The sequence below is a fragment of the Equus quagga genome, chromosome 22 (genome assembly GCF_021613505.1).
Source record: "Equus quagga isolate Etosha38 chromosome 22, UCLA_HA_Equagga_1.0, whole genome shotgun sequence".
In the NCBI taxonomy this organism is placed as follows: Eukaryota; Metazoa; Chordata; class Mammalia; order Perissodactyla; family Equidae; genus Equus; species Equus quagga.
This window is the reverse complement of record NC_060288.1, coordinates 5,203,013-5,229,679: the sequence shown is the minus strand read 5'-3', so window position 1 is coordinate 5,229,679 and position 26,667 is coordinate 5,203,013. Positions and strand designations below refer to the sequence as shown.

Below are 26,667 nucleotides of genomic sequence, written 5' to 3'. Positions count from 1 at the left end.
AACTCGCTGTATTTTCCGCTCAATTTTCCCTTGAAACTAGAACATTTAATATATTCAATAAGATAATAGATTTTTATATAACTCTTTAGAGTTCTATCAATTTTTGATTCTTGTGTTTTGAAAATAAAAAACTTTCTTTCTTTCTTAGCTAGAAAAAGAGCAAATTATATCCAAAGTAGAAAAAAATCAATGAAATAGAAAACATATAATGGAAAAAATAAAGAAATCCGAAACTTAGTTCTTTTAAAACTAATAAAAATAGTAAACTCCAAGGATGATTGATCATGAATAAAGAGAAAAATCACAAAATTATCAATATTGAGAATGAGAAAAGGGATATCTCTACAGACTATACAGAGCTCAAAAAGATGATAAAGAAGGGAAAGGTATTATGAACAACTTTGACCAATTCATCTAACTCAGAAGAAATGGACAAATTCCACCACAAACAGAACTTTCTCTAGCATAAGGAGAAATTGAATATTTGAATATTTAAAAAAAAATTAAATTCATTAGTAAAAAAAACTCTATCACAAAGAAAATTCTAAGTCCAAATCCAAATCACTCCATTTGTAAATTCTAAGAAACATTAAAGGAAGAAATATTCATAACATTATACTAACTCTTTCATAGAATAAAGGAGGGGACAACATTTTCCTTTTTTTAAAAATGAGAACAGCATGTCTCTGATACAAAAATTGACAAGTTAATTGCAATAAAATAAAATTACAAATATTTCTTATGAATATGGATGCAAAAATCCCAAACAAAATGCTGGCGAATTGATCCTGCAAAATAGAAAAGGGATAATACATCCTGACAAAACAGGGTTTATTTCTGGAATGCAACTTTGTTTCAACACCAGAAAATCAATAATTTTAATTCACAAAATTCACAGAAAATGGAGAAAACTATATGATCATCTCAATTTAAACAGAAAAAGGCTTTTGATAAAATTTGACATCCATGATAAGATACATATCATGAAAATCCCAGCAAATTAGGGAAAAATGAATTTCTGACTATGAATGTGTATCTACAAAAACCCATTGAACTCAAGCCCCAGTATAGAAGATAACTGTAACCATTATATCCAACAAAGGAATCACATCTAGAATACATTAATAGCTTCTACATATAATACGAAAGAGACAGGGCCACTCAATTGGAAAATGGACAAAAGTCTCAAAAAGGCATTTACAAAGATGCTATATAAATGGCCAATAAACTATAAAATTGTGCTAAAGTTCATTAACAACCACGAAAATGCAAATTAAAACCAAAGTGCAGAATATCTATAGGTCCACCAAAATGACTATAAAAATGAAATAAATTTGTTTTTAAAAACTCAGAAACAAAAGACGAGTGTAGGCATTGATATGAAGTGGAATTCTCATACATTTCTGGTGGGAATACAAATTAGTGCAACAATCTTGGGAAACTCTTTGGAAGTATCTACGAAAGCATATCCTGTGATCCAACAACTTTCCTCTAGAAATATACCCGATGGAAATCACTACTATTTTACCAAATAGCATGCACAACAAATAAAATAGCTAAGTATGGTTTTTAATAGCCACAACTATAAAAGAACCAAATGTTAAGCAAGAGTAAAATGGAAAAACAAATGGTGTTACATTCAATGTGTAATATACACCAACGGGTAAAAACTAAAGTTATTGTTACAATAGGAATGAATCTCCTAATTATCATATTAAAAGAACTGAAACATAAAAGTACATGGTGATTGGTTTCATTTATATAAAGTTCAAAAACAGGCAAAATTAATCTATGGTGTTAGCAGTAATGATTGTCAGGGGGCCCACTGGAGGCTTTGGTGGTTCTATATTTTATTTCGTGATCTGGTTCTAGGTGTTAATTACACTGATTTGTTCACTTGAATTTTAAGCTGTGCATCTATGGTTTGCAGAATATATCCACATACACATACAAACATCAACGTTCACTTAAGAAGTGTAGGTGAATCTCCCTGTTCATTAGCTGGTTCTTAAACCCTGCCTTTGGGAAGGGATTCTGCTGTTTTCTAGCCTCAGAGCAGCATCAAACCGAGTACAAGCCTCCTCCTGCAGCGATTGACGGTCCAAGAGGGCCCACGTGCCAACAGCACCCACCCTCTCGACCCACCTCTGTTCTCACAGTCGTCTGCCTCTGGCAGCGTGAGCGGCCAGGAGGGATCTCCTCGCGCTCTCAACTGCCTTCTAGCCAAGCCAACTGCCATTATTCAGGCTGGCATCCAGGACGTCCAGCCATGTTGTGCCTTCTCCTTCTGCTCCTTGGGCTCATCGGACTCCAGACAGACAATAGTAAATACAAAAACCCCTTCTCTGACCTTTCGGGAATATCAACTCTTTTCCCCGTTTCGCTCTGAAAGGCTGCATATCTCAGGGAAAGCGCTCTCTTGTCGGGGCTCCAGCTCTGTAAGCAGGAGCCCGCTCCCGCGTTGCCATCTTCCCCAACCAAAACCCGCGCTGGATGCGAGACGGCTTTCCTACTTGATTTGGGACCATAGGAAAGATAGGAGATGCCACGGCTCGAGTGGATGCCTCAAGATTAAAGTTTCATGTACTGCTCTGCCTTTTTGACCTCTGGACTGTGTAGCTGAAAGATCCAAAGGCCCCGAGTTTATTTGTACTGAGGGTGCTTGGGCCTCTTGCCTCAGGGTTGCCACAACCTGCCAACAGGGCAATATTCCCAAAGCAGTATACCTATTTCTTTTCAAAAGTCCTGTAATTCTAGACAGAGGTGGGGATTGAGGGTATTTGAAAAAAATAGTAAAAGTAGGAGGTGGCGTCTAGAATACTATGGATTTAAACGAGGGAATAATGAAGGAAGCTATAAGGGGATGGGCATTGCTCTAATAAAACGTTTTGTGCCTTGCAGATTCTGCAAGACTGAATGTGCAAATTACAGTTCCGGAGAAAATACAGTCAATATCAAGTGGAGGAATTGAATCCAATGTAATTGAGCACTAACATTTTTACGGTCTAAAAATTGTGTGAATATTTTGTTCCTAAGAAGTAAACCTGACATTTTTCATCCATGCACACTTGCTGCATGTTATTCTGCACCCAATTCTTCTTAAGTGGAAAAGCAGTTTTGAAAATGAACCAAGATTAACGTTTCATAGAATATGGTGCAGTGATGCTTATTATCAAGCCCTAAGTCCTGTCTTATAAATCTGTTTCCCTGTTTAATAAGTGCCCTTGAATAGTCATTGACCTGATCCACCTAAAGATTCTCTGACCTGCCGTGCGGTATTTGGAGGATTTTTTGTTGTTGTTAAGTAAGCCCATATCTTCCTTATATGGGATGACAATCATTTGATTTAATGAAGTGTGATATGAATGATTTTTGCACCTTGATCGCAAATATGTTAATCATTAAGGGTGTACTTTTCATGCTGTTGTAGTTCATCTTGCTTCAGGGTATTAGTTTTTCTTTTTTTGAGTTAATTAGAAAGTTTCATATCTTTTTTACTAATTCCTACCACCATTTCTAAAGAAGTGAAATGTGTGTGTGTGTGTGTGTGTGTGTTTGGTGAGGAAGATTGGCCCTGAGCTAACATCTGTTGCTAATCTTCCTCTTTTTTTTTTTCTCCCCAAAGACCCATAGAGTACATAGTTGTATAAACTAGTTGTAGGTCATTCTAGTTCTTCTCTGTGTCTTTTGAAACACAGCTTAATTATCTTTTTGATTGGGGAGTAAATGTTTTGGTAATTTGAATGCAAATATTTCCTTAGTAACTTCCTACTTGTCACCCTAATACAGATATTACAAGCTTAAAAATTTCAATATGTTTTAAAAGAAATGCATATTTATGAAAACTCCAAATTTAACCACTTAAATAGAAAAAAAAGTGAGGCATTTAATGGTATTTTAAGAAGCTTTTGTTTTATTTAATGAAAAAAATATATGAAATTGCTTGGTCATATTGTAAAATATACGCAGAGTCTATTTAAAGGGAAATATCTTCAACCAGGCATCACTAGATTCTATGGTGGTAATTCCCATAAGAGAAATTGAAAAAAAAATCGTCTGTCCTAAACTGTCAAATTCATAAGGGAAAAAATTTGACTGTTTTGTTAATATCTCTATCCCCAGTGCCTAGAAAATTGCTGGATACACGCTAAGGAATTAAAAGTATTTTTTGAACCAATAAGGCTATTGTACTTACTGATTCAACAAATTGTACAAATATAATATGAGAGTGTATGTTTATAATTATTATAATTAATAAATAAAGAATATAGATCATAAGAGGAGACTATGGAACTTAAAAAGACTAGCAGATTTAAAAAAAAATAACAATGGAACTTCTAGATGTGAAAAATATAATCTGAAAGTAAAAAAAAATCGATAATTGACAGTAGACCAAAGACAGCTGAAGAGAATAAATAGATGCAACACATACATGTCTAGGGGAAAAGGAGGAGAGAATTAGAGGCCTAAGTATAGAGTCATTGGAATTCCCGAAAGAGAGAGAAAAAACAAACTGGAGAAGAGGTTGTGTTAAACATATATTAACTGAAAAAAAAAAGAAGAATCCTCAGATCAGGTATCACAACACAGAATAAATAAAAATCAAGTAAAACCTTGACACAGTAAAAGCAGAATACCAAAGCAAAGATATATCTTAAAGGCAGCTGTGAATAAAAGATCATCTACATGGAAATAATAAATAGACTAATAGCAGACCTCTCAAAATCAACAATAGGAATGAGAAAATATTTAAATAAAAGCTTCAATTTTCTGAGTTTCAATAAATTTTCATATAGAATAATTTACTCAAAGGAAATATCCTTCAAAAATTAGGGTAGATTAATTTTTAGATCACAAAAGAAGAAAATAAGGTACTTCAGTAGGTAGAAATTGAAATCGGGACAAAGAATAATATAAAAGCAGGAGCTAGTGAAAAACTGAATAGCAATAACTTAAAACAAAACAAATGAATACTCTATTGTAATTATAACAAATGAGAGAATAAAAAGTGTGTATAAGTCTCAATCTAGTAGGGTCAAAATAAAATTTAAATAAAACTATTAAAAAAATTTAATTGCTTAAATTTATCAGAAATTACATATATTTCAGATTGAATTTAAAAATATTTAACTGTGAAAGAAACACCTAAATCACAAGGAAATGGAAAGGTCTAACACAAAAATGAGAAAAATTATACAAAGCAAATAGTAACCAACAATTAGCTGCGTAGCCATATTTTTATCAGGGAAAATTAGTCTTAAAGGCAACACAGTATTAAAAACTATTAATAGGGATGAAAAAGTGGACATGATAATATAGAGAGCAGAAATTTAAGAAATGAATAATATAATGAATAAATGTGCCAATAAATTTGAAAACCTTGACGAGATAAACAATTTCCTAGAAAAAAAAAAACTCATGGGAAATAGGGAAATATGAAAAGATTTTTAAAAATTTCAATCTGTATTTAAAAGTCTCTTTCTCCTCAAAGATACAAAAACAACAATTAAAACTAAGAAAAACACAAACTAAATTATTTTACAGATGAATACAACCAAACATTCAAGGAAGCCATAATTATAATCCCATAAAAAACTCTTTCAGGGAAAAGAAAATGTGATAACATTGCCCAACACACATTATAGGAACAATATAACCTTGGTACCAGGAACAAGCAAGGACAATATAAGAATGAAAATTTGAGACCAAATTCACTCGTTAATATATTTGGCAAACATAATGAATATAATATTAGCAAATCTAATATAATAAAGTATTAAAGAATGCCCAATGACAAAATGCAGTTTACACCTAAATTGTTAAGATGATTGAATCTTGCAATATCAATGAATTGCTTTTTAAAATTATGAGGAAATGAATATACACATAGCATTAGAAGCAGAAAAATTATTGGTCAAAGTTCAATACCATATGTGATAAAAATAATCTTAGCCTTAGAAGAGTATAACTGTGTTAATTTCGTAAAATAAACATCCTCAAAGCTACAGCATACTTTATGACTAATAGTTAAACTAAGAGTAAAACATAAGAAGTTCTTTGACTATTATGAATAAAAGAAGGATGGCTATTATGACCTTTTCTAGTCAACGTTACACTGGATATTATAATCTAGGAGTAAGATGAGGGAAAAGAATAAAAGACTTGGATACTAAAAATAAGAAGAAATATAGAATAAAAATAAGCAAAACACACACACATATACACACACATATATAAACAAATATTTAATAATATTTATTGGTAAGTGACTCATTTTTGGCAAAAGCGTTTGTGTATTGTATGAACACCTCACATTTTTGGCAAAAGAGTGTGTGTATATACTTTTGCCAAAAATATGAGTTACTTACCAATAAATAATTTTAAGAAGATAAGGACCACTTTAGGATATAGTGAAGCTTTATTGAAAGACATTATACAACCACTAATAAAAGGAGAGAGATCATGTTGGCAGTGAATAATACTCAGTATTTTCTTAGGTTAATTTTCACCAAATCTATAGATTGACTGTAATTCCAACAAAAAATTTCATGGAAATTGGCAGGTTGATTCTAAAGTTTATATGGAATAGTAAAAGGTCAAAAATTGTTTACTTTGAAGACCAAAACAGTGATTCCCTTTAGTACATGGCAAAACATATTTTAAAGTTTTAGTAATTAATATAATGTGGGTATTGTCTAAGGACAGACAAATAAATTAATGGAACAGAGTAGAGTGCTTCCACAATAACTGCACACATATAAAAATGTATTCAATGTAATGGTATCATTAAAATCATTGGATGAAGAATGGACTAGTTAATAAACAGTGCAAGGCACAGTTGATTAACAGTATGGAATAAGAATAAACTGTATATTAATTCCACATCATACACCAAAATTGATTCAAGATAATTTAAGTGCATACATCTGAGAATAAAATACTAAATATTTGGAAGGCAAGATAGAAGATTATTTTTAGGACCTCTTAATAGGGAAGGATTAAATCATGGGGAAAAAAGCACAAATTCTTAAGTAAAAGATTTAGGAATATCTAGATTTAAATACATAAATAGCTACTATAAACAAAATGAGAAATGTTTAAGACTCACAGAAGATATTTGCAATCCAGATAACGCAAAGGGTATCTAGAATATATCAAGAACTTATACAAATAAATAAGATAAAAAGCAACAAAACAGAAACATGTACAAAGTTTAAACTACAACTAAGTGTTAAACTTGAGGGGGTAACAAACATCAAATAAATACACAAATTGAGAAATTTACAGGGAATTGTCAAATAAACACAATAGGGTACAATTTTACATCATCAATTACAAAAGTTAAATCTAACAAAACAATGTGATTAGAGGATATGAATAAAAGGGTAATACTGTCTGTGAATGTCTACACTGATACGATGGATTTGCAGGTTAATTTTAAATTTCAAGTGAAGTTGCAAAAGCATGTAGCTTTAAATAAAAGAAGTCCACTCACAGCTTTTTTGGAACATATGAACAAGAGGACATGTTCACAATCATTTAGTGGAGCATTGCTTAAAATAGTAAAACAAATAGAACTAAACATCCATTAATAGGATAGATGAATAAACTGTGCTATATTCAGAAATTGGAATATTATACCACAAATAAAATAAATGATAAAACTACATGTATTGATGATGATGATGGTAGCAAAAATTTGCATATTGCTTACTATGTCTGAGGCAGTGTTTTAAGCAGCAGATATAATAATCTAGCAATGAAATGTATAAATTGTAGAAGAATTATATTTAGGTAAAGTTAAAATTTATGTAAAACAAAACCATCACTTAAATAAACATCCATAATTAGTATAAATATAAAAATATGCATGGGAATGATAAACATGAAATTCTGGATGTTGGTCAGCTGGGATGTAAGAAAGGGAATTAACCATGAGAGAGATACTGAGAGTACTTCAAATTATTTTCAAATACTTGTAATGTTTTTATTTTCTAATATAGACATTGCAGATAAGGAATTTTATATAATTTTCTTTCATGTTTATTTGTGTGAAACATGTAACAATTAAAACTAATAATCAATTGTGGCTTATAGAGAAATTCAAATGCCTTTGAAAAAAACATGCATAAAGTTGAAATATTGAAATATTGAAAGCTTTCCTTTGGAGATCAAGAAAGAGACAAAGATGTCCACTATTATTTTTTCTATTTATCATTGTCCTGGAAGTACTAGCCAGTGCAATAAGAAAAGAAAACAACAAAAATTATGACTAGATATAATAATTGGAAAGGAAAAAATAATACTATTATTTGCAGATCAAATGATTGTATACAAAATAAAATCCAAAATAATCTATAGAAAATTAGAAATAATACAATAATTTAGTGAAGTCTCTAGAAACAAGATCAAAATATAAAAATAAATTGCATTTCTATTCTGCATAACAAAAGTATAAAATGAAATTTTTAAGAATTACACTACATAAAAATCAAAATCTAAATAATCTAACAAAGATAAGCAAAATCTCCTCAATGGAGACAATAAAACAAAATGAGAGAAATTAAAGACTTAAATAAATTGACTATATCCCATGCTCATGTATTGGAAGACCCAATAATGTAAAGATGTCAAGGCTCCCCAAATTGATCTATAAAGACTAAATTGTTAATTTGTTAGACATCATTTCTTAATCTTAATAAAATAGATCAGAGTATTGCATCTAAACTTAGAACAAATTTTATAAAATCTACAAATATATTATGTGCTGTTAATTCTTCACTATATAAATTTTCTCTTGAGTAATTTAGTTATACTCTTCCATTTTAAGCATAAATTTTGCAATGGCCTCAATATTTATTAAGCTAAAACAATTATTGGATGGAAATCATCAATTTTTCAGATTCTGTTTTATTGGATAAATTTAAAAATTAATAGAGGCCGGCCCAGTGGCACAGCGGTTAAGTGCACACGTTCCACTTCAGGGGCCCGGGTTTGCTGGTTCCGATCCCGGGTGCGGGCACGGCACCGCTTGGCACACCATGCTGTGGTAGGCATCCCACATATAAAGTAGAAGAAGGTGGGCATGGATGTTAGCTCAAGGCCAATCTTCTGCAGCAAAAAGAGGAGGATTGGCAGCAGTTAGCTCAGGGCTAATCTTCCTCAAAAAAAAAATTAAAAAATTACAAATTACACAAATTGTATTCTTCCATCCATTTTTATTATGAAAGCCAATGTTTTAATATCACATTCCATTGAAATAAATCACTGTTAAATTATAAATTTTCCTCTTTTTATTGTAGCAGTGTGCTTTAGAATGTAATTATCATTAATATAAAATAATAGCTTTCCTTTTTAACATTCTTCTCACTTTGCCTTTTCAATGTACTCTCCTGCCAGGTGTCCTACAACATTGTAATTGAAGGGAAGACATACACTGTGAACCTAAGGCATAAGTAGGTGATCTACATTATTTCATCACCTGTCTTTGTTCTATTTACAATTATCCAGAATGTAATTTTATTTTCATTTGTAAATATTTATAGTTACTGGCTGTTCATTTGTGTCTTATCTTCTGTTTTAAAAAATCCTTTTAAGTTTATATAATAAATATCTAGAACTGAATCCGTAGTGTATGCTCCCATCTTCCTTCTTCCCAAGAGCACCAGGTTTCTATTTGGCTATCCATGTGGTTTCATGGAAGATGAATTTTCGTAATTTTCTATCAAAACATAAATATGACTTTTTTTCAAGTTCCCTTACATTCAACTTTATTTCAAAGAATATAGCAGATTTTTGGGTGGAAAGTATAGTGATAATTCTTTTAAAAATTAATTTATGTATAATGTCAGAATGTGTTAAGGACTTAGATTATAATTGTAGTTAGCCAAATTCAATCCCATGCCAGCTGATGATTTTGGGGAAAACAAGCACATCGTACTAAGGAATAAAGAAAAATCAAAATTGTAATTGACTTTTTAAAAATGATAATAATAGGCTTCTATAAATAATGACAGGCAAAATCCTGCAAGTGAAGTTACCAAATCAATACAAAAATAAGAAATACGTCTGCATCATTTCTAGAATTCATAGCTACAATTCTTCTATATATCATAAAATTTGGAAAATGTTTTCTTTATATAAAATGGATGATACTGTTTGAAAGAAGACATCAAAGCTGACTCAAAATTACTTCTTTCTGAAGAAAAATAATGCTACATTTTTGCAAGAAATACATAGGGAAAATCCAGACAGAATCTCACATCAGCTGCTACTTTGGAATGTCAACTGATGAACATGAGAGTGAGCCAGTGGTCAGGCCTAAAGCATCCTATGAGTAATTTCAGCATCACAGGTACAATATTGATTGAATGTTTAATATGGATTGAAATATGTAAGTATAATTGGTTAGAAATATAAGAAGACCTGAATTAAAATGCTATAATAGTACTTTGTCTTTTTTATATTAGGAAAAAAAGGTATAGAATACACAAGACAACTAATGATGATGTAATTGATGAATAACACATTACACACGCTACAATTAATTCTTTTCTCTCATGCAAGCAAAGCACATTTAAATAAAAACTATTATACACTAGAACACAAAAATCTTTTGAAGAGTAACCACATTCTCAATGACTAGCACAATAAATTTAGAACATAACTATAAATGTTTAATCAAATAAGAACCAGTTATTTGGAAATTAAATAGCAGTTACCATGTAACTCTTGGCTCAAAAAAATTCAAAACATTGTTGCAAAATATCAATAAAGTAAACACAAATAGAATGTTTTAAATCAGACATTTTAGATATGACCAAATCTATAGTTAAAGTAAAATGCAAAGATTTTGCTGTTTTTACATTTTTATATGCAACAGATGAAAATAAAGTGAGTAACAATTGGAGGTGGGAGGGGAGTAGAATAAATTGTTGCCGGGTTGCCCATGCTGTTGGAGTGGTGAAGCCTTCCGTGACCATCGTTACCGGTCTGCCTCAAACCCTGGCAGCCCCTAGGCAGGGTATCTTGGTAGCTAGAGCTTGGTATCTCATGCTTAGGCAACAGTTTACATAGGAACAGGATGACACTACTTGCTCTCTCAACAGACTAGGAGGCTTAGGCTTTGTGCAGAGTAGCACCAATCTCTGCCTTGTCATGGCAATTTGGTAGTCCCTGAGGGCCTTCAAACATATGAAATTGTCAAACTAGGCATCAATTTTATCACATTGCCCAAAGACATTCTTGCCAAACTCAGGAAGTGGACCCAGATTAGAATATTGAGAGTAACACTAATTCCAGTGAGTACTTCTGATATCTTTTAAGATGCTATAGTTTGTCTGTGATATCTTAATCATGCATTTCTTTTTATCTCTATAAAGATTCTGTGATTTTTTCAGTGTAAAGATTAATATTCTTAGTTTAGTTCTGGAGACTTCTTGTCGATTTTTAAATTTATTATTCCCTTTCCCCACTTACGCTATTAACTTTTTCTGGAATGCTACTGAATCTGTAGTGGGGCCTCTCATTTGATGTAAACTTGGGTGAATGATCCTTTTGTTCTTCCAAGTAAGCTATTCCTGACTTACTTATTCTATCACACATGTTTCTAATGTACCCTTTCACATTTCCGATCATTCTTGGGATTATCCTTTATTCTGGGTAATTTCCTTGAATTTTAACTTACATTTTACTTTTTCTCTGTGTATGTTTAGTCTATGTTTAATAACAGAGTTTTTTCAATGACTGTACTTTTCATTTTTAGAATTTCTAGACAAACATGCATATTTATGCTCTGCAAATCTCTTTTACAGCTTCCATTCCTGCCTTTTTTTCATTTGAACATGAAAACCTACTTATTCTAGTTGGAGTTCCATTGTTTACTTAATAATTTTTATTTCTGTATCTAAGATTTCTCCCCATTTTCAAGCTTTGGACTTTTCGGTATGTTTGTAACTTTTGTTGATGAACTCCTTCCAGTGGACATTATCTTCCATGATCTTTCCTGAGCTTGTTTTGGGCTGTAGAGGCCTCTCTTTGAGGGTGGTTTTATAGATGCTTCTGCTTGATCCCTGCTGTGTCCATTAGCTGGGTCCAATGTTTATACTATCATTGTCTCAGGCTATTTGTAATCTGTACCATATCTGCATGAGAGATAGTTGAGAGTTTTCATTTTTGCATGTGATGCTGTTTCTGCCATGGTCAGGAATGGGTAGCTTCTTTCTGTCCATGGTCTATGAACAGGAGGTATTGATTTTTCTGCTTCACAGTCGCAAATTGCAGAGGACATTTCTAGCTTTGTGTTCTTTATTGGAAGGCCCACAATAATGTGTTCTAATACTAGGGGCAATTGTCTCAAATAATGTGTTCTCATGCTAGGGACCAAAGGGTATTAAACCCTCCACTCCTAAGGCACAATTCTGGTCTAGATTCTGTCTTAGTTTGCACAGCTTTACGTGTCACCTGCTCATTCTTTCAGCTGTGGCACTAATCCTTGCTTCTACTGCTTTGATCATTTCTTTAAAGCAAAAGTTGGTACATTTTTTTGTCAAAGGGCTGGATAGTAAATATTTAAGACTTTGAGCTCCATATCGTCTCTCTTGCAACTACTCAGTTCTGCTGTTGTGAAAGCTGGCATAGAAGATATGCAAATAGAAGGACATGGCTATTTCCAATATCACTTTATTTTCAAAAAACAAGTGGTGGACCAGATGTGGCCTATGGGCTATAGTTGGTTGAGCCATTGTTTAAAGTGTAGTCCATATGAAAAAATTATTAATATTGCTAATCAGTCATTGCTGTGTGTTGAGAGTGGAGATGGAGATAGCGGAATGGGTTTCCTTTCTTTCACAAAAATCACTACCAATTACCTTTATTTAGTTGTTGTTTTAATGTTTGTTGTGCAATATAATAAGCATAAATAAAAATACATGAAATATGCTTAAGCAGTTAAATGAATAATTATGAAGTGAACATTCATGTAACCCCTGCCACCAAACGAAATACATTAACTGCACCCCAGAAGGCATGCGGACATCATTTTCCATCCCCCTTATTTGTAACTAGTTTCCTGATTGTTGTGATAACCGTTTCCTTCATTTTATTTATTTTATTATCCTCAGTAATATATTTTCTTTTGGTTGTTTTTGAACTCTAAATAAATGAATCATAATTTTTATATTCTTCTATAGCTTACTTCAGTCACTCAAAATAATGTTCTTGAGATTTATAAATGTTGTTGCAAGTAATTCCAGTTTATTCATTTTTATTATTGTATAGTATCAATTTCATGATTATACAACAATTTGTTCTCTTATTTTGGACATTCTGTTTCTAGTGTGGAGATGTTAAAAATATTCAAATATGGAAACTCTTATATATGTATTCTTTGGCACATGTGCACGAGATTTTCTAGACATATAATTAAGCATAGTTCTGGACTGTTAAATTATCTGCATTATCATAATTATTATACATTTTCCCCAAAGTATTGTAACAATTATATGCCCCTCTGAATTGCATATTCTGACTATAAATAATGGTAGATGTTTTAAGTTTTCCATAACTGATGATTATGTACTGATGTCTTACTGTGATTTAATGTGTATTTCTCTAAATCCAAACGTTTGAGTACTTTTTAAACATGTTTCAATCAGCCCCCTGGACTTTCCCCTTTGTGAAGCACCTATGCAAGACATTTGTACTTTTTAAAAAGAAATTTCTAGTCTGGTCTTTTCTTTCCTATTTTTAGAAATTCTTCACCTAAAAGTCCTTAGGTGAAAGTCATGATGTGTTTTTCAAATATCTTATCCTATTCTGTGCCTTGTGTTTTCACATTATGGTATTTTGGTAAGGAGAATTTTTCCTTTATGACAAATTATAGTTGTATCTTATATAAGAATCCTTTCTTACTTTAAGGCCAATGACTAAATCTTATGCAATCTTCTACAATATTTTGGTTTTGCCTTTTGCTTTTAGGTCTTATTCTACCAGAAATTGACTTTAGAGAATACTGTGAGGTCAAGGACCAATTTAATTTTTACTCATGACTTCTCAATGTCTCAACAAGTTTGTCGAACCTTCTGTCCTTTCTGTACATATCTGCTGTGTGATGACTGTCGTATCTGTTTCTGGACTCGATTAAATAAATGTTTGGTCAATTTGTCTCTTTATAATAAATCTTAATAGCTTAAATATCAGGTCTTTCTGTCTTTTTCTTCATCGAGTGTTCTGGCTTTTCTTATTACTTTTCATTTTCATATATTTTAGAATCAACTCTTCCACAAAGAAATGTCCAGGGATGTTGATTGTGACTTCCTAGAATCTCCACAGCACTTTGGGAAAAATTGATCATTTTACAATATGGTCTTTTTCTGTTGATGAGCATGGTATATCTGCCCATTTATTTAGATTTTAACACTACTCAGTATATTTTCATGATATTCTCCTTTAAGATCTTGCACCTTCATTTATATTTTCTTTCTAGGTGTTGCATACTTCTGATGCTATTGAAAATGTTACATTTGAAAAATTTTGTATTCTAAATGTGTTTCTTGCATGTGGGACAATTGATTCTTACATATTATATATATATCCTTAAAACTTACTAAACTCTCTGGAGAATTCTAATAATCTGGTCTTGGCAATATTGTACAGTTATGATCACCTCATCATCTAATAAAAGCAGTTTTGTTTCTTTATTTCTAATCTGTAGGAGTTTTATTTACTTTCCTAGTCTTATTCTGCTGGGTACAGGAAATGACCAGTATAATAGTGGATAGAGTAGAGACAGACTACATTATTACCTTGTTCACTAAATCAAATAGAAATATTTCAGTGTTCATCATTATGCATGATATTTTGATTGTCATAAAGATAGTCATTCCATTCTTTGTTTGCCAAGTGTTTCCATAAGTAATGGACGTTAAACTTATAAAACACCCTTTACATCTGTTGATGATCATATGTTTTGTTTTAATCTGTTACTATAATTAACTTCCTAATATTAAACTAACCCTTATTTAATGAATGAACCCTACTTGGTTTTGACATATTATCTTTCTGCATATTATTTGATCAATTGAATTTATTAGTATTTTATTTAGAATTGTTTTATTTATAATTACAGTTATGATTGTTCTGTGCAGAAATTACACTGGGTTGTATAATTAAAAGGACTCAAAAATATTTATTACATAACAATACAGATTTATTTCAGAAAGGATATAATGCAACAGTAGGAAGAAGAAAGCACAAGGCAAGATTAGGGAGTTCTCATAGTTGCACAGAGGGCCTTCATTCTCAGAAAACCCAAGGCTTGAGTTAACTGATGGGTCTTTTCTATCCTACTGGTCACAGACACAAAACTAGTTAAAAAAATATATAGAATTAATCTATATTTTTAAATAGCAATATAAACAGACTGATTCAGACCTTTAGGGGAGTTTTTTTATGCTAAACAGAATATTATAAATCACTAGTTAGTCGATTTTATTTCTATCTTGGCCAATGGTCAGTCCCATGGTTCCAAGCATCCCAGGAGATAATCACAGGTCTGTCACAGAGCAGCTGCAAGTCAACCCTATGGTTATAGCTTATAATTACAACTTATAATAGTCTCTTCTCAGGTTATCTTTTCACTTTCTATCCCTGGAGAATGACTTGAAGAGTACCCCATCTTTTCCTGGTTTCTGAAATGTTGAATGATTGGTAATACTCACTTGTAAAAATAACTCCACCTGGAATTCCCTTGTTTAGAAACTTTTTTGCCCATCAATTTAATTTCTCGAAAAGTTTTATGATTGTGCAAGTTTCCTACTTCTTGAGTCTGTTTTTATACATAATATTTTTCTAGATATTCCTCCATTTAATTTGACACTTTAATTTATGGTATATATCTGTTCACACTATCCTCTTATTTTTTCAAAGACTGGTCTTTCTGAGGTCTTTCACCCTCTTGTATTCTAATACTAGTTATTTCATTCTCTTTTCTTTTTTCTTTGACAAATCTCAGCATAACTTTGTCAATTTAATAACCTTTTCCATGAACTCATTTTTGTTTTGTTAATCATCTGCATTGTATGATTTTTGTATTATTGCTTTGCTTCTATTTCTTTGTGTTTATTTTGATCTTGTTTATAACTTAAATTCTAAGTTGACTACCCATCAATCATTATTATTTTCTAGTTTAAGAATTAACTCTAACTTTTTTCTCTAAATACTTTTGATATGTAGAATTTTCTCTACTTTACCACTAGAAAATATTTTATAGTTTATATTGTGTTTCTTCTTTGCCCCATGAATTATTTCATTGTATCTCTTAGTATCAATGCATGTGGCCCCTTTCTAGTTATTATTTTAATAATTTTTTGATCACAGAATGTTCTCTGATTTCAATCCTTTAAAATTTGTTGAGACTTACCTTGTGATATAATATATATTCAGTTTTTGTAAATGTTCTATGTGTACAATAAAATGGCATGTATTCTGCAATTACTTACTACAATGGTCTTTTTAAATAATAACAAAATATTTCCATATTCAAACTGATTTTTTCATTTATTCTATTATTTGGTAATATGTACCTATATGAAAATCTTCCACAATGATTTTAAAATTGATGTTTCCTTGGATTCTGTAAATTTTGAATTATATATTTTGAGATTATAAAAATGTAAAGTAAAATTTTTAAATAGTTTATTGTTCTAGTCAATAAAATTTTGACATTATGAAGTGACCATTTTCTAGTAACATTTTGTCGTTTTAATTTATCTGATGTATATATAGTTACATTAAATTTCTTTTGTTTAGTATTTGCACACTATACTTTTCCTGTTATTCCTTTTCAATTTTTTATCCAGTCTGGATTTATTGAGTCTGAAATTTTTTCTTTTAATCAGTCCAAATTATGATTTTTACTTTATAGTTATTCTTTTCATATTTTAAAAGAAATCTTTGTCTACCTACCATCCTCAATCCAAGCTATCATTTTCTTCTTATGTTTTTTATTGTTTTTACTTTCATATTGAGCTCTAGGATTCATCCAGAATTGACGTTCTTGTATTTTGTGAGCATAGGTGTCAGTATTCAATTATATTTTTCATATTAGCATCCAAGGCATGCAGCACATGCTATTGAAAAAAATAGAAACTTTTCCTCACTGAACTGTAATGTCATCTTTGTCAAAAATCAAATGACTGCTTATGAAGGGATCTCTTTCTGGAGTCTTTTTTCTGTTAGTTTACATGTTTATTCTTGAGCCCTTTTCATCTATAGCAATAGCGCTCAGTGTTAATTACTATGATCTTAGCAGAGACCTGGAGGCCCAGCCTCGTTCTACAGTTTGAGATGTCTTTGACTTATTTAATCCTTTGATTATTTTATAATTTTTGAAATAGTTTTATTATTCTTTTCTTTTTTACCTTTTATATTCCTTTTTTCTTTAGTTTTCTCCATTTTAATGAATCTGTTATTTCATATTACATCATTTTTCCCTCAAATTCTTTGTTAAACATTCTTTTAGGAGTTTCTCTAGATTTACATGTTAACCCCTAGGTTGTTGACTCTAATATATATTATTGTTTTTACCAGTTACCCTTTTTTGTTAGATCATTAAAACTTTTAGTTCCACTTACATTTGTCTACTTTTTCATTATTTTTTCAAACATCATAATCCTGCATACTTTTAATTTCTAATGAGATGTTACTACTAATTTTTGTGCAGTCATTATTTCTTTATATTTCACCATAAATTTACCCATTTTACTGCTCTTCATTTTTTTCTACATTTCTATTTTCATCTGCAGTTAATTTCTATGTGTCTCAGAAGTTCTTTAAATTTCTATTGTAGGTCTGCTTATTTTTAATTATATTTGCTCGTGTTCATTGTTAAATATTTACTCAGCCTTATTCTTAAAAACTTTTTTATGAGAATAAATTCTAGGATGACTTTTTAAAAATAACTTTAGGTCTTTAAAATTATCATTCTATTTTCTTCTGGCTTTCTTCATTTCTATTGACAAGGTAGCTGTTGGTCTTATTGCTCTTTCTTTGAAGATAACACCTTTTCTTTTTCCTATTGATATCTTGAAGATTTTATTTTGGTTTTAGTGAGTCTTTTGAAAAATATTTGGGTGTGATTTTTCTTTGCTTGTATCGTGCTTGAATTACGTAAAGCTTATTGATTCTGTATCATACGTTTTGAAAATATATTTGCTCCTATTTTCAGAGATTTTAAGTTTAGCTTCTTGGTTGCTCTGCACAAATTCAAAATTTGGCAAATGATTTTACAAGGAGAAGAGCTATATATTTGATTCACTCAAATGTTTAGCATCTTCATCCCAGGCCTGCATGACCACCAAAAGTTATACTTATTTTTAGGCTTCTGAGTAGAGGCTTTCTCCTTGGGCCAAACATAGATATTTGGTTTGTTTCTTCACCAAAAAACAGTGCCTGCATGTCACCAGCTAAATCTCCTTATTGGACTTTCAACTTAGAATTTATGTGTTCCCTGGATCCCTACCTCCTGTGGATAATTTTCTTTTTTGTGACAACAAGAATACAAAAAATTTTGCTCTGCTTGTCAGTGGTTTGTCTCATTGACCTTTTGCTTCAACAAATCCAGGCTGACATTGCAATCACAAATCTTTATATTATACTTATTGGGAAAGCAAAAATGGGATACCTACACCCACCCTTTCTCTCTACAGAGGGCCTTTTAAGCCTATTTATGCCATATTTACAAATAATATATTTTAATATGAGATCTCCATCTAATCTGTTGAATTCATGTTCTATTAGTTCAATATTTATTGACCATTTGTTATTTTCAAAATATTCTGCTAAGTGCTTGAGATGGATTAGTAAACAAAATGGATACAAATCTCTGAGTTTATATTGTGATCTGATGCAGCTAATAATGATATAATAAATGGATTAGGAAGAATGTTAGAAGGTGTTAAATGCTTAAGCAAAAACATATACCAAAGTAAGAATTACTGCTTGGCAATCCTATGTGTTGATAACTGGGAAAGTGGCATATTTTTTTTTAACAAACTTGTCAAGATAACCTCACTGAGAAGTTGATATATAAGCAAAGACTTGAAGTAGGTGAGACAGTGAATCTTGCTGAAGAACATCCCAGGAAGGTGCAAATATCCTGAGGCAAAAGCTTGCCTCTTGTGTTTAAAAAACAGCCAGATGGACAGTGTGACAGTAAAGTGAATGAGGAGAGTTCTGAAGACTAGGATTTTAGAGTAAAATTAGAACAAAATCCATATATTCAGAGAATTTATCTCTGTGTTTCTCTATCTCTCTACCTACCTATTTATGAAAAATATAATAAAATGAATATCTTCTCAAAAGAAAAGCTTAGGAAATAAGTTTTCCATTATACACGTTTTATCTTTATTTTACAGATCTTTTTTACCTAATAATTTTAGAGTTTATGGTTATGATCGTACAGGAAGTATGAAACCTCTTGAAGAACAAATTCAGGTATGATTTTTATTGTCTGTTTTACCTTTGTTATGTGAGTTTCTGTAATCCCTTTATTTAGGATCCACATGTTGCTAGAGTACAGAGGGATGGGGTTATATTTTGTTTTGGCATGAATTTAACTATTTTGTTTTGATGATGTGTCTTGAGTTATACCTGGTACACAGATGATTAACCAAACCAAATGACTGTGATTTTTTAATTTATTTTTTCATGCTGATGTACACATATGTGCTTATGTACTTGTGGCAACAGGGTTGAATATGTCGTGAAATACTTAAAATGAAAAAATATGATTTGAATCAAGAAAGCTAAATCTAGGAAGAAAAAAAAGAATCCAAGACTTGTCTTATTTTCGGGGATCAAATAAATGCACATGGAATTTCATGCACATTTAGGAACATATTAAATTTTCATATATTTGGAACACTCGGAGCTTCATTTAATAATGTCTGTAATTTTTTATAAAAATAATAGAGAAGTATGCATAGAATTGCAGGAATTACCCATACCTGAAATGCTATTTTTCTTTTTACCTTTGCCCTGCCCTTCCAATTCCTGTTGTTTTTTTCTATTTGCATTTCTGATTTCTATGTAGTGAATCAACCAGTATGTTAAAATTAAAGCATTTTTATGGAGACTAAATTTTTAAAAGAAATAATACATATTGTGAGTTGCTTTAAATTTTACCCAACAAAGTAGGCAAATATATGTTAGTCATCTATGGAGTAGTCTATACATATATATAAATAATCCTTCGTGTCAAACAGTGTTGTGATATATACATATATATGTATATGTATATATGTGTGTGTGTGTGAGAGAAAGAGATATACACAGATATATATATATATATGAATGTGTTGTATATGTAGGTGTGTGAGTATGTGTGTGCGAGAGAGAGAGAAAGAGAGAGAGAGAGACAGAGTTAGAATCAGAGACAGACAGATATACAGGGCTACAATGTCCCACACTTGAATTTCGTATAATTCTGCCATACCTAATGTGTAACTCTGCTTCCTACCTTCCAGCAGGCAACCCTGAGAGATAAATGTAAAGTTAAAAGGACAAACCAGAGAATGCTTTATTAATAACCTAAATGTAGTAAGTTGTTGAATGTTGGCATCAAATGTAATGAATATATGTGCCATATAGATAAATTATGCTCTCCAAAGCTGCATGCCTATCTCCAGTGTAGGAAAAATCAGGAAAGCTTATTAAATAAGGTCAAAACCAGGTAAATTTGATTTTCATGAATTCTACAGATGATTTTCATCCCTAAAAGTCATATTATCTTGGTAAATACAGACTTATCTACAAAAGAATAAATCAGCCAGTTAAACACAGAAAGAATTTATTCCCTGTATGTAGAGCTTACAAGTGTAGGCCATTCATCATTGTCGTAGACTTTATGATCTCTCCAGGACAAGCAGAGAGATATTCATCATGATTAAAAGCTAAAATTGCCAGGATGGCATAACAATCCAAAATGTATATGCACATAAAAATGGACCTCAAATTACAGGAGGCAGAAATTAAAGACGAAATAGATAAAATATTGCTATAATTGAAGATTTAAACATTCCTCTCTCAATGATTGATGAATGAAGTAGAAAGAAACTCAGCAAGTATGTTGGTGACTTAAGCAGATCTATCAATCAAGTCGACCTAATCAACTTTTATAAGAGATGATACACAATAACAAGAGTGTACACATTCTTTTTGAATGCAGATAGAATATTGAACAAGACGTTATAAAGGAAAACAGTGCAAAAGAATGGCAAGGCTAAAAATTAAAAAACTACAGAAGGAAATTGTGTAATAATAATGATAAGCCTTTTGATTCCTCCATGAAAATTTTATCCTATGTTGACCTAAAAATGATTTGTTTATTGATTTCCAACTTTTGCAATCACTGTATTTTTAAGGTCAATATAACAGTTATTGTTCCAAAGAGTTAGAAATGTTATCAATCTGGGTAATGCAAACAATGTTTGGAAGAAAGTGGACAAAACTTGCTGGAAAGGTAGAGGTATTTTACCTTAATCACATAAAGTATGATTCATAAAGTCCTATGTGGACCCACAATCAAAAAAATACAAAATAGTCCATTACGATGATATGTCAATGAAATATGTAAAAAGAAATGAGACACTGTTTTAGTCTGTCTAGTTAACATAAAGAAACCACACAGTAATTTAAACAGGGAAAGTTTAATATAAAGAGTTATTAACAATAACAGAGGTTAGAGTGAAAAATAAGAAGTGAAAAAAAACTCTAAAGAACATAGGAATACCAGATACAAGAAGCAGCTGGAAACCCTAGGCCTGGGCTAAGGAAGACAATCTCCTCACCCTAGAGTTGAGATCTAAATCTTGTTAAAAGGGGCACAACCATGGGTCTCTGAATAGCAGGAAATCACTGTGGTGCTGTACCAACAGATCTTACTGTAAAATTTTTCTTTAGAACTTTCTGGAAATCTGCCCTTTGCAGTAGCCAGGAAATCTGTTCACAAGGAATTATTTCACCAAAGCCACTCTGCTATGAAAGGAGAGGGGCCTGGATGATGGAAGGAAATACTGGCTGATGAGTGATAGTGGCCACCACACTGAAGAATCTGGGTACTGGAGAATCTCTAAGCACTGAGGGATCCTGGTGTTGCTATAATCTGTTCACTCTGTAGGAGCCTACCCAGTTTGCATACTGGAACCAGAATGCAAAGCTCTATTCTCATGCTCTCCAGCAACCTTTACTGGTAAAGTTTCAGTGCCATCTGACAAAGAAAGAAATAATTGAGGGGCCCAGATTCATTTACATAAAGCAGGCAAAAGGTCAATTTGAAGCTGAGTGGCAATACATAAATAATTGACTACTCAGCTTCCATATGCACTCTTTTATACACATTTGAACTCTGTAAAACAACAAAACCCTCCTACATTTCTATTTAACAAGATTCAACTATCTTTTTTTTTGGAGAGGAAGATTGACCCTGAGCTAACATCTGTGCCGCTCTTCCTCCACTTTGTATCTGGGACACCACCACAGCATGGCTTGATGAGCAGTGTGTAGGTCTGCACCAGGGATCCAAACCCACGAACCCTGGGTCACCAAAGCAGAACATGCAAACTCAACTACTTCACCACCAGGCCAGCCCCTCAGCTGTCTTTTTTATAAGTGAAGAAATTTTCACCCTTCCTCCAAAATGAGAAGGCACACAATCAGAAGAGTCATTGTCTTTCTTGCTAGTTATATTAATTTCTCCTCAAATTCAGTCACAGTCCTACTGAATACTATGTTAACTAGAGAATGAATTGTAAAGTTGTCCTCCAACAACTTGTATGTAAAGTAATAAGAAGAGGAAGGTAAAGAAGAAGAAAATGGCCAGCATATACATGTAAACAGATACATACACATTTAACAAGCAAAGAGAAAATATGCAAAGCTACTGTAGTTTCATTTCTGTAATAAACCATGATTGCTATTTATGGCTTCTTTTTCCCGGCACCTATTCCCCATTTCAGTTGCTTTCAGCAGGAACCTCAGCTTGTTAAAGATATTTACCTAGCAGAATGGTGCAAATCTTTATTCCGAAAGAGTCTACATCCTTAATTATACTTTGTTTTGGTTGCTGTCATAATCAACTGGGTTCCAAAACGTAGCCTTTCTTGTCTCCATTGGTAAAAGCAAACGCTTTCCCTTTGATATTCAGAGTTAGTTACTCTAGCCACTAGATTAGCCTGTTTGTTCAGTGGCATAAGGAGCTCAAAATATCCAGCTGGAAGTTTCATCTTCCAAATTAGTGAAACTGTTATTATGTCCCCTGGTGGATGAATTCCCCAATGGGCACTAGGAGCTAAAGGTTACTGGTATGTAAAGCGAAAATTCTACAAGAGTTATTAGGTATAATGGTGAGAGGAGACACTCTTATTTCTGTCAGGAAATTGTTGAAACCCTAATTGCTGTCAGGAAACCATGCCATGTAATGGTCTCTGATTCAAACATAAGACCAGCCTTTCAGACTAATGTCTCCCAACTGGCGTGATAAATGCATTTTCAGTAACCTAGTCTATCTTTCAATTAGGCCAAGTGCTTCCAGATGATGTTAGAGTATATGGTAAGACGTTAATTTCAGGTACATAAACCCATTGCTGCACTTCATTTGCTGGGAAATAAGTTTCTGTATCAGACACAATGCTGTGCAGACTGCCACGACAGTAAACAAGGCATTCTATGAGTCCATGAGTGCTGGTAGGGGAAGAAGTGCTATTGATAAGGAACGCAGTTTGTATATTTTTTAGGAATTTGTCCATTTATCTACATTATCTAATGTGTTGTCATACAATTATTCTGAGTATTCTCTCATACTCATTTTTATTTCTGTAAGGTTGGTAGTAATATCCTACTTTAATTTCCAATTTTAGTAATGTGAGTCTTCTCTTTTTTTCTTATTCAATCTAGCTAAAAGTTTGTCAGTTTTGTTTATCATTTCAAAGAGCCAGTTTTTGGTTTCGTTGATTTATTCTATTCTTTATCTATTATTTATTTTATTTCACTCTAATCTTTATTATTTCCTTTCTTCTGCTTGACTTAGGTTTAGTTTGTTTTTTTCCGGTGGATGGTTAGGATATTTATTTGAGATCTTTTTTCTTTCTTAATATATGAATTTATACATATAAAATTTATCTCTAAGTACCACTTTAGCTGCATCCCATTAGTTTTAGTGTGGTATGGCTTCATTTTAATTTATCATATTTTCTGGTTTTGCATTTTATTTCTTCTTTGACCCACAAGTTATTTAGGGATGTGATGTTTAATTTCCACATATTTGTGAGTTTCTCTAAATTTTTCTGTTATTTCTAATTTTACACATTATTATCACAAAACATGTTTTATTATTTCTATACTTTTAAATGAATTGAAGCTTTTTTATGGCTTAGCCTGTGGTCTATCCTGGAAAATGTTCCATGTGCACATAGGAAGAATGTTTATTGTGTTGTTATTTGGTGGAATGTTTTATAGATATCTGTCTGCTAGGTTTAGTTGGTTTATGGTGTTTTCAAGTCTTGTATTTCCTTGCTGCCTAGTTGTTCTACCCATTATTGAAAGTAAGAAAGAGAGGAAAAAATTCTTCAATTATGATGTTGAATTGTCTCTCTCTCCCTTCACTTCTACCTATTTTTGGTATGTACATTTTGATGCTCTCATTTGGTGCATCTATGTTTACAATTGTTATATCTTCCAGATCAGTCGAACCTTTTATTATTATAGAACACTGCTTTTTATTTCTAGTAATGATTTTTTTTTGAAATCTCTTTTGTCTATTATTAGTATAGTCATTCCAATTTGCCTCTGGTTGCTATTTGCAAGATACATCTTTGTTCATCCTTTTGCTTTTAGTCTATTTGTGTCTTTGAATTCAAAGCATGATACTTATTGACAGTTTATAGTTGTGTCTTGTTTTTTACTTTGTCTGACAATGTCTGCCTTTTACTGGATTGTGTTGAACCCAATCACATTTAATGCTATTATCGATATAGTTTTATTTATATCTGCTTTTTTATTTTTTATTTTTGAAATATTAGCTACCTTGTGCTGCCATGCCTCTGAGAGTGCCCTCAGATGAAAACCAGTGTGAATGCAAATCTCAATAAATGCAGTTTTCTTTTTTCTGGTGTTGATTCTCTTCTTGCACCTTTTCCTGCCTGCCTTTGTAGTTGGAGTTTAAAAATTATTTTTCCAGAGTTTATACTTCTTATCAATGAGAGAGTTACTTCAAGGTGAGCTACTCTGCCATTACACTCAAGTAATTTAAAAAAAAAATTCTCTTTTGGATTCTTTTTTTTTTTATCTCTACCTTGAAAAATTGTCAGGAAAGTATGAAAAAATAAGTTTTTGATGATTTTTACCTTGGTCCTAATGACTGAGAATGTTATGTTTAATTTGTAACAGGAGAAAAATATGGATGTGTACCTATTCTTTTTGAATCTGTGGGGAAAAGTTTGGATAATTGAACCAAATGCTCACTTAATAATCTTATAAATCTATTTTGAAAACAAAGAATGTTTGACACATACACACAAATAAACATATTGTTTAAATATTTGAAAACTGTACCTTTAACATGAATTATTCTAATAGAGGTGTGTATTTTATCTTTATTTTTCAGAATTTTTGCTACTACCAAGGGCATATTGAAGGTTATCCAAATTCTATGGTGATTGTTAGCACATGTACTGGACTCAGGTTGTGATATATAATTTTATCATTACAAAATAAAATATTTTTTTAGAAATAATTTTTAAATTTTTAAAAGTATATTCAGGGGTCCTAAAGTACAAGGTATGACTTATTATGGGAAACTATCATTGGAAAAGCATATGGAAATTCTTGTAATGTCTCTTACCCTTATCCTGAATGAAGATTTTTGATAGATTTGGATACTATGAAATATTAATAGCTAAGTGAATACCAATACCATTACTATTCTGTGCCACTCAGTAAGTTTGTGCATAATCAGTAACTTTTTCCTACTTTACCACCTAAGACTAAGACTGAAAATAGTTTGCATACTATTAAAAAAACTGATTAAGTAGCATTTTGTTGACTTAAACATGCATTATTTTATTTATTCACTTATTTTTTGGCATTCGTAGGGGTTTACTACAGTTTGAAAATGTAAGTTATGGAATTGAGCCCTTGGAGCCTTCAATTGGCTTTGAACATGTGATTTACCCAGTAAAACATAAGAATGCACGTGTTTCTTTGTATACCGAGGACAGTATTGAGTCAAGAGAAGTGACCTATAAAATACAAAGTATAGAGGTAGGTGATTAATTGAGTAAACTATATGTTATTGCTATGCAGCAATATATTTTTTGATAGACAAACTATTTACATTAATGTATATTATAGATAGATAAATGCACCAGAAACTTCATAACTTACATTGCAAGCCTTAAAACTAGTCATTCAGTTTTCTACAATTCCGAACTGGCATTTTCCACTGTTAGTGGCATTTTTTTCCAGTGATCTAGACCTTATTGTTTGCAGATGCACTTCTTTCTCCATATACATCATGCCAAAATTTTGATATAGTAATCACAAAGGCCATTCACATAAATATTGAAGATATATTTAGGGTCGTGAGGAGAATCACCAGTGTCTTTTAAGGCA

At 31.7% G+C, this 26,667-nt stretch overlaps 1 protein-coding gene across 1 annotated transcript in view; it reads left to right on the top strand.

Annotated features, from left to right (window-relative positions):
- Positions 1-284: 284 nt before the first annotated feature.
- The window catches only part of ADAM2 (ADAM metallopeptidase domain 2), a 135,674-nt gene continuing 109,291 nt past the window's right edge, over positions 285-26,667 (top strand). Inside the window, exons 1-7 of the mRNA XM_046648810.1 lie at positions 285-386; positions 2,049-2,583; positions 2,902-2,978; positions 9,400-9,455; positions 19,416-19,494; positions 25,661-25,737; positions 26,148-26,316. Coding sequence (XP_046504766.1) covers positions 285-386; positions 2,049-2,583; positions 2,902-2,978; positions 9,400-9,455; positions 19,416-19,494; positions 25,661-25,737; positions 26,148-26,316 — 1,095 coding nt within the window. The remainder of the gene's footprint in view (positions 387-2,048; positions 2,584-2,901; positions 2,979-9,399; positions 9,456-19,415; positions 19,495-25,660; positions 25,738-26,147; positions 26,317-26,667) is intronic.